This window comes from Hippoglossus stenolepis, chromosome 22 (assembly GCF_022539355.2).
Source record: "Hippoglossus stenolepis isolate QCI-W04-F060 chromosome 22, HSTE1.2, whole genome shotgun sequence".
In the NCBI taxonomy this organism is placed as follows: Eukaryota; Metazoa; Chordata; class Actinopteri; order Pleuronectiformes; family Pleuronectidae; genus Hippoglossus; species Hippoglossus stenolepis.
Genome location: NC_061504.1, coordinates 11,055,035 through 11,069,518, shown reverse-complemented (window position 1 = coordinate 11,069,518; position 14,484 = coordinate 11,055,035). Strand labels below are relative to the sequence as shown.

At 43.0% G+C, this 14,484-nt stretch overlaps 1 protein-coding gene across 16 annotated transcripts in view; it reads left to right on the top strand.

Moving 5' to 3' along the window:
- Positions 1–14,484, top strand: part of LOC118101418 (ELKS/Rab6-interacting/CAST family member 1) — a 130,564-nt gene that overhangs the window by 65,405 nt on the left and 50,675 nt on the right. For all 16 annotated transcript variants that reach the window (XR_004694533.2, XR_004694534.2, XR_004694535.2 and 13 more), the window contains one exon: positions 385–545. Coding sequence is in view for 11 of the 16 variants with exons in the window: in XM_047338641.1 (XP_047194597.1) it covers positions 385–545 (161 nt within the window). In the remaining 5 variants the exon portion in view is untranslated. The remainder of the gene's footprint in view (positions 1–384; positions 546–14,484) is intronic.

Here is a 14,484-nt window from a genome sequence, read left to right as displayed (position 1 = left end):
GCTTCAGCACCACAGATTCAAAGTGTGCGTGTGTGTGTGTGTGTGTGTGTGTGTGTGTGTGTGTGTGTGTGTGTGTGTGTGTGTGTGTGTGTGTGTGTGTGTGTGTGTGTGTGTGTGTGTGTGTGTGTGTGTGTGTGTGTGTGTGTGTGTGTGTGTTTAAATAACATGCTGAAAGAGGGACATTGATGAGAGAAAACAAGGAAAAAAATGAAATGTTTGATGATTTACGATGAAGCATTTCATGTAAAAACATTTCAAAGCACACACATACACACACACACACACACACACACACACACACACAAACAATAAATATACATTAAGGCTGACGATATATAAAAGTGGAAGACATGAGAAAGTAACGTGGTCTAATGTGTGTGTCAGGTGGAGGACCTGCTGGTTGCCATGGAGAGGGTGAAACAGGAACTGGACGTGATGAAGGCCAAGCTGTCATCGACTCAACTCTCACTGGCCGAGAAGGAAGGTCACCTGACCGCCCTGCGGGCCGAGAGGCGGAAGCACCTGGAGGAGGTTCTAGAGATGAAGTAAGAACAGAGAAACACACATTTCAATGCTTTTATTTTAAACCAGCTGAACAGCAACTTTCAATTATCCCCAAATGGTTTTCTCTCTGGCTCCTACATTCATTTAAATGTCCCATTTTAGGAATAGACATTTTCTCACTCAATCATTCTGAATTCCAGATAATTATAATCGCCTAATGTGGTACTGATGAGCTAAAAGATTAAGTATAATGTTATTTATGAAAGTTATATTAAAGTATAACTCAACTTCAGCTCATCATTCCTCATTTTAATACAGGCGACAGGCTGATCTTCTGATATTCCCCCTGTAAAATGACACAAAGCCTAAAATTACTACTTCATTCTTGTAAAATTACGACTTTATTCTCGAAATCTCAGATTTTGCTTCTTCAACATGGCCCTAATAGTCCTCTAGTGTTTCACTGGCTGTTCTCGCCTCTTGGTTTATGTACATTAACATTTCCAACCAGTTATCATCTCTCAAAGTCAGGCTTGACCTTTCACACTTTCCCTCAAATTAGCAACTCTTATGATATCTCCAGTAGTTTCCCTTGTCGCCTCAGTGTTCCCGGAAGGTCCTCAGTGCTCGTGATGATCTTCACCCCACACCTCATCAACTCTCCTCTCGATCCTCCTCTCTTCCCTTTCTTCTTTTATCTCCTCTCTCTTTCTCTCTGCACTTTTAAAGTCATAGACGTAAGTAGCGTGCTAATGCAATAACCATGTTCCCGCTGTACAGCTCTTCAAATGATTGATTACTTGCACAGACACACCGCACACACTCATGCACACACACAGAGTACATCAGTGTAAAAATTTAATGCAATTTTAATAGATGGGTTTGCGTTTTTTAAGTGCAGCTAAACAGGGTCCAGCAGTCCAGTGATTCTCCGTATTTTCTGCTGTTTTACATCCTCGCAGAGACCTTACAATGTGGTGTAATTTAGTGGAACGAATCGAAAAAGTCGAAGCCAAGAAGAATGTCCGTGTTAGCATGTCCTGCCTGTTTAAACACGCCGTGGGACATCATGGCATCATGGGAAAATGAGGGTATGCCCTGTGATTTAGGTTTCCTGCGCTGTTTCCTTGACATTTTCTAGCAACATTGAATTTCTTTGCATCAAGAGAGAGATATAAAGTGTGTGTGTGTGTGTGTGTGTGTGTGTGTGTGTGTGTGTGTGTGTGTGTGTGTGTGTGTGTGTGTGTGTGTGTGTGTGTGTGTGTGTGTGTGTGTGTGTGTGTGTGTGTGTGTGTGTGTGTGTGTGTGGGTCCAGCCGCATGTCCATTCACAGCCCAGGTGAGCAAGTTATTGGCCATTTTATCACCGTAGTAACAACCCGTGCGATTATTACAGGCATCAGCGCTTCAGAATGCGTGGCCTTGTTTCCATGGTTGAATTTGTGTGTGTGTATCACATGCGCACACACAGATACACAAATACACAGATAGACGTGTGCTTGATTGTCTTATTAGTGTCCAGACATGTCCAGGGTTCGTTTTCCGACGATATTGCCTCCATGATGAATATTTATACAGGAACACGGGCGAATTACACGTATACATGCTCCCTTACTCAACACACACAATGCAACTAAATGCAAACACACACACACACACACACACACACACACACACACACACACACACACACACACACACAGACCACATGCATGATTAGATTTATCAGTCTCCAGCGGGCAGTGCAATCTGTGCTATCATTTAACTTCTCTGTCCCTGCGGCACACTGACTGTATATACTCTGAACTCTGACTGTGTTTCCACTGGATCATACAGAGATCCAGATGTTTACTCCGCTGCCTGTCTCTGGTGTTTCTGCAGCAGCTGCACACACTGCGCTGCCCTCTTATGTGACAGATACTGTACGTGTGACTTATGCATATATTCATCGTGTGATTGCAAATACATTCTCTCTTGCATATATAAGGTTTCCATCTTTGCCCCTTCTCATCCTTTTTTCATCCAAACTTGTATTTCTTTAACTGTAAAGCACTTTGGCTCAACTCCTGTTGTTTTTAATGTGCTACATAAATAAGCTTGACTTGACATAACCTCACTTGTGTTTTTACCCAATAGAACTAAAGCAAAAGTTAACTTTTAGTCTTATTCACCGCCGTGCGTCATATTCAGGATGGTTAGATTAATTTGTGTCCTTATTGGGGCCAATTTATTGACGTACGAAATAGTACATCTGTAGACTGGTAGATTAAGAGGTACAAAAAGTTTCCTTTCCTTCACTTTAAATCCTAAACTCTCTGGCAGCAGGCCTTGTAGAAAAGTTTGTTTCTCTTTTTCCCTCTTCTGAGCTCATACTTACATTTTTAGGATATCAATTATTTACTGTTGGTATGCTTGTCTGCGTTGGCCAGCACTTTTCTCTTCACTTGTGTTTTTTTTGCTACCAAAGCTACTATTTTCCTCTGTTTCCGCTCGTGTCGTCTGTGGTTTTCTGATTAATAGCAACTCGCCTAAAAACACAGAGGGAATTCCTCTTTGAAATGCTCCGCTTGAATCCCCCTGCAGACGAATTGTCACATTCATATGTGATAATTTAACAACTTACTGGAAAAAAGCACAGCGCTCTCCAGCTCTCCAGCTCTGCCTTTGCATAATACATGATATTTTTCAGGCCGCAGTAGGATATTCCTCTCACATATCTGGGATGCAGTCTATTTTCTTCTCAGCTAACCCTCAGTGAGAAGTTTAGATGTTTCAGGTAGCTGCTGGTTGTCTCGCTGTGAGTAATGTGCATGACGCCACCGCTCATATTTTTCACAAGACATTAGGGTTTGGTCAGCGAAGACGTCATTTCTCTCTGGCTTTCTCCCACATGTAAAACATGAGATGTTTAAGGTGGCTGTGTCCTGTGTGTCCATATATCTCAGTGTAATGCACATGAAACTGTCTCCGTGCACGCAGGCGGCCGTTACTCTTCGGGGTTTGATGTCTGATTTGCTGCCCAGTTTTACATTGGTGTAAGGTTTAATGTTACTGTAAGACATGATATATGATACGGCATGTTTCCGAGGTTTCTGGAACAGACATAGAATATATTAACACACACTCCCATGCAGAAATATTCCAAGTACAGCTGCAAGAGCGCACATACTGACATTCTGTCTCGTTTTCTCTTCTTCGCTTGTTTCCTCCCTTTCCCTGTCTTATTGCCACACACACACACACACACACACACACACACACACACACACACACACACACACACACAAGCACACTGTAAGGTGTTCCTTCCTCAAATACTCGTTCAACCTTCGTTTCTTGTGTGTTTTTATGTTTGTCCAACAACACAATAATATATTTAAAATTCTGGTATACACACATCCACAAACATGCAAATACACACTAATAAAATCTAAGTAGAGACGCACTATAAACACTCCAATCCAGTGAAAATACACAGACAGAACTACACACAGATACACACATCTGCCCTGCAGGGCTCCAACATGCGACTTTTCCCACTGATAAATCATCTGCAGCGACCCCTCAAACAGGCACGCACCCTCATAAAGCACACATACATATTTTCTTTGTGATATACATTAAATACGGACATGCTAGTTCTCTTCCCAGCCCCGTGTGTGCACGTGTCGTCATGTGTTTGGAGAGTTTAGGGTAAGCAGGTGTCTGTGCGGAGGAATGTGCTGACAGTGTGTGTGTGTAACAGTGGGGTGTCAGGTCTGAAATCCCAATCTGGATGAATTAAGGCCCATTTTATTCTCCGCTGTCCCGCTCCGCTGACTTCTGACCCACATCTACACCTCGCCGCACCGCTCCCGCTCTTTCTCTCTCGTCTTTCTTTTCATGTCAGTTTCACACGCAGACACGTTTACTGTACGTCTCTGGTGCGGTTACGGGCAGGTCTGGTTTTTTTGAGCTGTAACACTCAATGCAGCGCTTGTCCGACGAGACTTGATTAATGTAAAACATACGCGCAGAAGATTTTGTTTGGCTTTGAAAGGATTTCAAGAGGAGACAATAATCTTCTAAAACGTGTTTTTTTTAGGACACAGACGAGACAAGTCGTGTCGGTTTTATTTGTACAGTTTAAGATCAGAAGGTCTCTACTTATACCTTTGATTTGGATGAGGGAGAATCCATCCAAAAGAAACATGGCTGTAAGTTAGGTTGTAATGAAAAGAACATTTCAGATATAAGTAGTTTTTGCCATGATGACAGTTGCTTACACTTACCTCACTGAGCGTGATTAGAACACATCCTTTCAGCTTGGAAATTTCAACACTGCAAGCAAGTAAACACTCAACTGATATGAAGCAGTTTAACTCTCACATGATTGATTATAAATTTTGCAAACATGAGATGGAATTTAAAGAAACGTTTGCAGTTTGAAACCTTGTCTTGCAGCTCTGCCTGAGAAACTTGGTTCAAGGCGAAATGACCCAAACAGACGTGGAGCACATTTTGAACAGAACTTGATTTGTGGAGGTTGTAAACTGGGTTTACAACAATAGTTGTGCTTTTGATGATTTTATATATGAAATGTGCTGATTTATTATAGCAAATGTGACAGTGACAGTTTTATTAGAATTTACTGAAGTCATTTTCCAGTGTTGAAAGAAGTACATTTGCATTTCCAGGGAAGGAATATCATGGGAAGTTCTTGTTTTACTTATCCGAACACAAAATCGTTTGTGTAAATTAATTTAAAAAGAGATGGATTTCAAAATAGTCTATTAAATTAGTTGGATATCGCTTACATTTTGGATTGGATATCTGAACAGACTGCGAGAGGACTAAGAAGTGGATGTAGAGAGAAAGGAGAGCACACAGTGGACCAAACAAAGAGAAGAAACGCGCGCAAAGAGGTCAGGGCAAGAGTTATAAATTTCTTTTTTGGGGGGAGGGAGACAGTAGGAGGATAATAAAATGAAAGAAAAGAAGCAGAAATGCTTTTTTGGCCGAGGGAAAAGGAGGGAAAGCAAAGAGGAGAAAGACAGCTGTCCAACAACAACTCAGGCGAGCCAACAAAACTGCGTGATATCCCGAAGAAATTATATTACCTCCATCTCTGTCTCCCTCGCTCCTTCCGTTCATCCATCAATCTTTCAGGCTGCAGTGTATATTGAATATATTACCACTTATCTCACGCAACGTCCTTCCTCGCCTTTGGCACAAAACTGTCGACTTAATTTCCTGCGTTTTTACCAGACAAAAAAGTTATATCTTAAAAAAATCGGAAAATCGGAATGAATCAGTTTGTTTGTGAGGTTGTTATGTTGTTAATGATGCTTTAAATACACAGAAGAATCCCAATGAAAAGTCCCTGTTGGGCAGAAACAGGGGCGTGGAGGCACTTGATGATTTTTTGGTACGAGGCAAATGGTCAAGGCCTCGAGCAACAGGTCACATTACTTTTGTTTGTTTTGGTAGTGGGAAAATAAATCTAGTTTCTCTATCTGCATGTGGGAGGCCGCCTCAGGCTGAAAGAAACATGTGATAGTCAAGTATCGGGGGGGGGGTGATTTATTGAGCAAATTTAAATTTTTTTAAAGTCTGTTTGCATAAACTGGAACAGGGTCCTCTGTGTGACTAAAAGAGTCATTTTATCAAAAATTATCTTTTTGTAGATTTAAAGGAGAAAAAAATACATATAAGTATCAGTGTTTTGGTTTTCAGTTGTGTGTGTATAGGTGCCCTGCGGTTTTTCCTGTTGTCTCACTCTCACACATGCTGGGTGTTGGAAGAATTTGGACAACCTTGACTACAGGAAGTCTGTTTACCCGCACTGTATTTTGAATTGCGTGCACAATTAGAGAATGAAGAACGTCTGCCCCGTTAGAGCCTTGTCTGATGCCTCAAGGTGAACACTATAAATTCAATTTATTTCTCCTTTGCTGCTCTGTTCTCCGTTTTATCTCCCTCCCAGCCTCCCTCTCCAAACCTCAAACCTCTTCTCCCCGCACCCCTTCCGCGAGCCATCCCTCCCTTCATTCCTGCCGTCCCTCCCTCTACTGCATCCCTCGCTCTGGCATTCCTTGTCCTCCATCTCTCCCATCCTCCTGTTTTCGTCTCTCGCTCCTAGCATCCTGCCTGCCTTGCCTCTTTCCATCCATTGTCCTCCATTCTGCAGCCTACATTTGTCTGGAAACGTCATTATCGAGTGGTTTCTGTCCGGAAGGCTGTATTTCTCTCTTCGTCTCTGTCTTCACTTTTGTCACTACATCGTGAATCTAATCAATGGGGTGAGTGTGTGTGTGTGTGTGTGTGTGTGTGTGTGTGTGTGTGTGTGTGTGTGTCGCGTGTGTGCGTGCGTGTGCGTATGTCGTGTGTATGCTCCTTACAGCCAGACAGCCGACACTAACAATATCACTACATGTGCAAATAACCCACACATGAGCACACACACAGCAGCTATCCCATCACTAACAATAGAAGTACATGTTGCCTTCAGAAAAATAAAGCGAGACACACACACACACACACAGTCACACACACACACACACACACACACACACACACACACACACACACACACACACACACACACACACACACACACACACACACACACAGTCACTCACAAGACAAGACAGCATGATGTCTTAGAAGCTTTCACTCCCGGAGGAATGTTTGGAGAATTACGTACACACACACACACACACTCTCTCACACTCTCACACACATAAAAATATATTTCTAAAAACATGCATTAAAATACATCCTCCCACACAAATGCATGTACACATGCTTATGGCGGTGCACTAAACACAGAGACACGCTTTGATCCCCTCAGACAGCAATGAGATTAATCCACACTGTGCTGTGTGCCTGTGTGCCTGTGTGTGTGTGTGTGTGTGTGTGTGTGTGTGTGTGTGTGGTGTGTGTGTGTGTGTGTGTGTGTGTGTGTGTGTGTGTGTGTGTGTGTGTGTGTGTGTGTGTGTGTGTGTGTGTGTGTGTCAGACACGTTGAAAGCTTAGTGTGACAAAAAGAGGGCACGTGGTTCTGACACTAGTCCTACGAGCTCAAATCAGGCCGCCTCGCTGCACGTCTCGCTCTCTTTTTTCCGCCATCTTTCATGCACTCTCTGCACTTGCCTTGCTCGCTCGTCCTCTTCCCTCCGTCTCGAGCTGCCTTCCTCTGTCCTCTTTGATTTTTTTTTTCTCTCTCTCTCTCTCTCTCTCTTCTCCCTTGTGAGCAACTGAGGGAGATTTTGGAATCAGGAAAATAGAAGCAATAAAAGATGTGCTGCAGTTAGAAGTTGTATTTAAATAACAGGGTTTTCTGAACGTCTCTGAAGCCTCGCAAACCAGTGATCTCCAGCTGAATATGGGACAGAGAAAGATAATCTTTTTTAGTTCTGACTTTTTGCATTATAATGTACATTGTTATCCTCCTTATTTAACGTGTAATCTGCATATGGATTTCAGCGCGCTTGCACCAATGAAGTCGACTGAACCAAAAAGAGGGAAAAGGGGTGAGATTTGAAACAAGGACAAAGACTCGAGAACAAGAGGGAAATGTTCAGAGACATGGACGGCAACCAAACACATCAGAACCAAAGGAAACAAGTGGAAAGAAAGAACAGATAAAGTAAAAAAGGATGCGGCAAAACCAAAAACCCGCCTGTTTACCTCAAGTGATTGCAGGTTGTGCGTGCCAGGCCGTCAAACAGATCATTAAACAGCAATTAAAGAGGGAAAGGGAGCGATGAAGAGGGAAAATGTATCAAAAAGTAGAAAACAAAACAAGCATTTTTTTATTTTTTTAAACCCTCTGATTGTACGTTGTGATTGCCAAACGATTACATATCTATTCTGGAAATAATAAAAGTGTAGTAGACAGACAGGCAGAGGGAGAAGAGGACGGACCAGGGGCAGACTTGTGATTGGCTCATTAAATGTACAGAAAAGACAGAGCGATACACTGAACAAGGAAGACATCAGATTGAGTGAGAACTGGAGTTATTACCCGACAGCGATTTCATCAGGGACATAATCACAGTTATCAATCATTACAGGTTGTAAAGATTCCGTCAGACTTTATTCTCCTGAATCGGAAAGTTGGCTCATTGTGAGGCACTGAAGTCGGCGAGCAAAGAAACTGAGCACGTAATCATACATGATGAATTAAATGAAACACCTAAAATATTAACAGTAGACTTTGTTCAAGTTTCATCAAAACTATGAGAATTAAGTCAGTCGTTTAGATTTTATCTTGCTCTGAAACTTGAGATTTTAGCTGTTAAAGACAGTGAAAATTACTGTTGAAATGTAGAAGCTTCACTGCAATAAAACAAAATCAGGAAGCAGTTTTGGCCTTGTTAGGTTCAATCTTAGACAGATGAAAGTAAATGTGACTTGTTGTAAATCTACCCAAAATGCAAAGCCAGTGGTATGGTGCTTTAATTGTTGGCCTGAGATTATTGTTTATATTCGTTACTCAATAATTTCTCATGTATAAATCATTTTTTAATATCTAATATTATCGAGAAATTGGAAGTATTGTGCAAGATATGCACATGTTTAATTTTACAGTTAATAGTGTAACACTAACCCTTGACGCTCTTTCTCTCTCTTTCTGCGTTTTCATTATGTTCAGCTCTTGTGTCCTCTGTGTGTATGCTACCTCTTTTTCATCCTGAGATATTCGTATTCTTATTATACATTTTTTGCTCTTCTGCATCCATCGTGCGTTAGAGACGTCATCAACACGCCCACTTGCTCTGTGGGAGTTTTCCTGCTGTGTCCTCACACTCGCTCAGACATTTTCCGCACATTGTACTAGGGGGCTGGCAGGAAACGTTCCCGAAAACATCAGAAGCGTCCGACTTGGACATTTACGCTCTCGCATACAGCCCCTCCAGAAAATTCCAATAAGATGTCCAGACCTCAGTGCATGTCTGAAAGCAGCTTTACTTGATTTTACTGCACCTTTCGAAGGTGTGAAGTTGCATCCAGCTTCCTTTGTTGGCCTGAACCCACTGACAATCAAAGCATCACAGAGTTGAGGTGTACAACAGAGAATATCTATGATTTCAAATATCTGCCACTGTCATGTTGTCGGTTGGAGCATTTCTCTGATGCTTTGACAAACGTGTGTGTGAGTCGCAGGTGTCCGGTTCTGTGACTGGTTCAAGGTACAGGAGTGAGCTTGTGCTGACAGATTGTAAGCAGATGTCTTGGTCTCTGTAGCAAGGCGTAGAAATTGATTTACTGTAAAGAGCCGCAGTGAAGACAAAGCTGCATCTTTAGTCACACTTCTTTGTGTGTGTGTGTGTGTGTGTGTGTGTGTGTGTGTGTGTGTGTGTGTGTGTGTGTGTGTGTGTGTGTGTGTGTGTGTGTGTGTGTGTGTGTGTGTGTGTGTGTGTGTGTGTGTGTGTGTGTGTGGTCCCATGAAAAGAGCAAACTCCCACAGACCATGGATAATGCATTTTTACACCTTTCTTATTAGTCACAGTGTGTGTTTTTAAATGTGTGTGTGTGAGAGAGAGTTGTCGGCAGAGAGAGAAGGAGGTGAGGGAGCGAGGGAAGCCAGCGTTTCTTCGGAGAAAAAAAGTCAGCGAGAAAAAAGGGGAAATGTGTCAAGAACAGATCCTCATTCTGTCATGCAGTAGTCCCACCTGCCCTCCTCTGTCTCTCTCTCTCTCCCTCTCTCTCACTCCTCATCCTCTTACTGCCTTTGTCTCTCGGCCTCCCTTTTCCTTTACTCCATCCCTCCCTCCCTCTATCCGTTCCTCTCTCCCCCTTCACGTCTCTTTGATTTGTTTTCCCTCCAAATCCTCCAGTTATTTTATTCCCTTTCCTGTCAGTGCTGTTTCTTTCTGTCAATGTGTGTGTGTGTGTGTGTGTGAGTGTGTGAGTGTAAGCCTTCTTGCTGTTTTTCTTTAAGCCTCTCTGATGTACAACAGCTCCTTGAGGGAGCTTTTCTCTCCCTCTCAAACACACACACACACACACACACACACACACACACACACACACACACACACACACACACACACACACACACACACACACACACACACACACACACACACCCTGTGCACCAGCTTTAACCTATTTCCCTAACTCTCTTTTTCGCTCTCTCACTTTTTCCAATTCTCTCTGATGGTCTCTCATTCATCTCTCTCCATACTAAATCATTTATGTCCAGCATCTCTGACCCACTTCCACTATAGGGTTACCACACACACACACACACACACACACACACACACACACACACACAGAGTCAGCTTTCAGAAAGATCTCACCCAAAAAACCCTGCTGTTCTCATTGTGTTATTATACATTATACAACGGGCTACTTTAATCTAAGGAGCCTTTGTCAAAGATAAAACAAATCTTCTGCCAAATCACGACCTGGCTGCTGTCCGACACTATGCAAATCACTGTTTCCCGGCCTCCTTCGTCATAATAAACAAGTAAAGTTTCCAGATCACCAACACATTTTGGCTTTTGGCAATGAATAAAAGCAGAAGAGGCCATTAACTGTAATTATTGATACTCATTTTATCATTACCCTGTATTTCAATTGTACCATTATCCCTTTCATGTGTTTCATGTAGCCCCTCAAGAGCAATCTTAACGTTTTCAATGCCCATAACAACGGCGGAAGGTGTCAATAATTTTCTCAAACAACTGCTGTTATGATCCGACGTAGCTTTGTGTTGGTGCGTTTGCCTGACGGAGAGCAGCAGTAGATGGTTTACTATAAACCAAGGCTTTATTGGCTATCATTGCTTTGATGCTGCACATATGGCAGGCCAGCACGAACAAATGTTTCATAAAACCTGCTCTGATCTGTGTATTCATTGCTCTCTTTTCCCTCGTAGAGCCATAAAGGCCTGTGTGTGTATGTGTGTCTGTGTGTGTGTGTTCGAAGATGGTTAAAATTTAAAGAGAGAGGCCTCTAGCTTCATTCCTCTCGCTTAGTTTCTTACTTCGGTACCTTTCTCTCACTATTTGAAGCTGTGAGGCATCAGCGGCAGTTTACACCTTCAACATGTGTGTGTGCGTGTGTGTGTGCGTGTGGCTTCGTGTGTGTGTGTATAAGGCAGAGAAAGAGTGAGTCACCGTGGTGTAGATGAGAGTAGGATCGAGGCCCGGTGCTGGCTAGTTGTCTGCCCTAGGACAGAAGCTGTCAGCTGAGAGAAAAATATTACTCTGCAGGGGCCCACTCTGGAGACCCATAAACTAAAGTGTGTGTGTGTGTGTGTGTGTGTGTGTGTGTGTGTGTGTGTGTGTGTGTGTGTGTGTGTGTGTGTGTGTGTGTGTGTGCGCACGTGTGTGTGTGCAGTGAGTGTGAGAGAGGGTGGTGGTGAAAACAGAGGTAGGAATCAGAAATGGTTTAATTTTATCTCCACACATACAAGCAGATGATGCAGAGTCATGAACACCAGAGCCATTGAGGTGTGTGTGAGAGAGAGAAAGAGAAAGTTTCAGGAGAAAGAAAAAAAATAACTGGATGAATCAGATTTGAGCTACTGTGCATGTGTGTGTGTTTGTGTGTTTGTGTTAGCGTGTGTGTGTGTGCCTCCAGGCAGCATTAGCTACCACTGAGAGCCAGCTGTGCCCTCCTGTATCTCAGTCTTCTCATCTCTCCTCAGCTCTTTTCTCGTTCTAAAATCACCTTTTTCTCCTATTCACTTTGAAAAGAATATTCCCGGCTATCACTCTCTCTCTCTCTCTCTCTCTTTTCATCCTTTTCTTTTTCAACTTTTTAAGAAAAAACTGAAAATGCCCTTAATGGTGTATAAACAAATAATTTTATTTGCAGAAGATACTGTCTATTGTGATCTTCTGGACACATCCTCAGTGTTGTCATCTTTTTTAAATATATATTTATAGATTTATATATCATGTATCTCCCCCCCCCCCTCCCCAGACGACACAGCTAAGGTTGATCTGACCTCAGCTTATATCCAGGTGGCCGCCCCTCACTCCCCTCTCCTGTCATCTTTTAAGAATCCCTCTACATCTTGAATTATCTTTTCTTGAGTCAGCATGTTTTCGGTCAAAGATTAAATTCAAGCAATTGTCCAGAGGGACGTTGAGCTCCAGAAAGGTGTCTCACAGTACAAAGACTGAGTCTAGTTTTCAGGTGATTTCAGCTTATTTGTTGCTGGTTGTTTTACGATGCTCTCCATGCTTACCAACAGCACCCATGCTCCAAAATTGTGATCACTTTCCTCGGCAGATCTTGTGATATTGTGTCCAGATCCAGACTCCTTTAATCACTGCATGAAACCGATAAATAACAATTCCTGCAACCCGTTCTGTCTGTTTTTGTATAAAGCAAACCAAAGCTTGCATCGCTCATGATTAAAGTAAATATAATTATCACAGAACTGCATTTTTTTAACTGAACCCGCTGATTTCACTCACCTCAAAACTCAATCATTCTCTCAGAATTGGTCTGAAATGGGTTGAGTTGGTTTCGGGGGGAAACAACTTCCTCGTCGTATATGTAGCATTTAAAAACGTTTGGGGAAATGTTTCTCTGAAGGTCAGCGTGCGGCGCGAAACCGCCCCTTGCAAAAATGAGGTCGAGCTAGACACGCACCACGTCCTACAGGGGTTAAAGAGTAAACTCTGGCGTCCTACAAGCGGCCCCCTGTGTAACCAGAGCAGACAGTGTCACCGAAAACAATGGAGGGGCTGCTTTGTTCAGTCGGAAACAGAGAGGAGAGAGAGGGGGGATTATTTCTAAAATAGCTCTGTGTTTGTCTTAGACAGAGACTGGCCAATGTCACACAGGACTGAATCTACTTTACACACACACAGTCACACACACTTCAATTTTACACATACAAATGCACAGAAATAAGCCTTGAATACTCGTAGACAACCTGCGAACATGCACACACACACACTTGACTTATAAGTACATCCTTATAAGCACAAAGACACACATAGAAACACATGCTGTCATAACAGAGACATACACTTATCACTGTAAGACACCTACACACACACACACACACACACACACACACACACGCACACTGTAGATTGCAGTAAAGTGTTACAGCATGAAAGAGACAACGCAGCACACACAGGAAGCTGCTTTAGTGTGTGTGTGTGTGTGTGTGTGTGTGTGTGTGTGTGTGTGTGTGTGTGTGTGTGTGTGTGTGTGTGTGTGTGTGTGTGTGTGTGTGTGTGTGTGTGTGTGTGTGAAATATGTGAGTGATCTAAGACCAGGCTTTAGTGTTTCTGATAAAGCGAGGGGCCTTAAGTGGTCTTAGGATGGAGCGAGAGCCTCCAAGTGTGTGTGTGTGTGTGTTGGGGTTGGGGTCAGGTGCCTGGCGTGGTTGCGTGTTTCTGCTTACTGTCTGCCTTGTCACCACGGCAATGACATCATGGCACACGACTGCCGAACGACGGAAAGAATTCCTCCTTGTCTTCTTTACAGGCGGAGGGAGAGAGGAGGTGGAGAGATAGGAGGAGTGACGACGGAGGAGTGGGGGTGAAGAGGAAGAGGAGGAAGGCAGGGTGGGCGAGAGATACTGATGGAGAATGAGTTAGAGAGAGACTAAAAAAGTGTGGGGGAAGTGGGGAGAGAATAGAAGTTGAAAGGGACACTTGTTAAATTTTCAATAACCTGTGAAAAGTCTATATAAATGTGTGGCTGTTTTACTAGTCACCTCCATCACCACCTGTTTGAAATGATATTCCGTCTGGTGCAAGTTCTCTATGAACTTTTACAGTGACTCGTCAATCGAGCGTGTTGATTGATGGCATTGCGTTACTGGTTGCGATGATCCAACATTTTCCAATGTAGCCCCCTACTTTGGGACCCCAAGCTCCACCATCTAAGTACTCTCTATGATCGCATCTTACACCAATTTTACACCACCTATAGCATAGCCAGCCACCAGGGGGCGATCAGGACAATTTCGCTTCACTTCTGAGGAGCTGGCTTGTCTTCCATCTTTATATAAT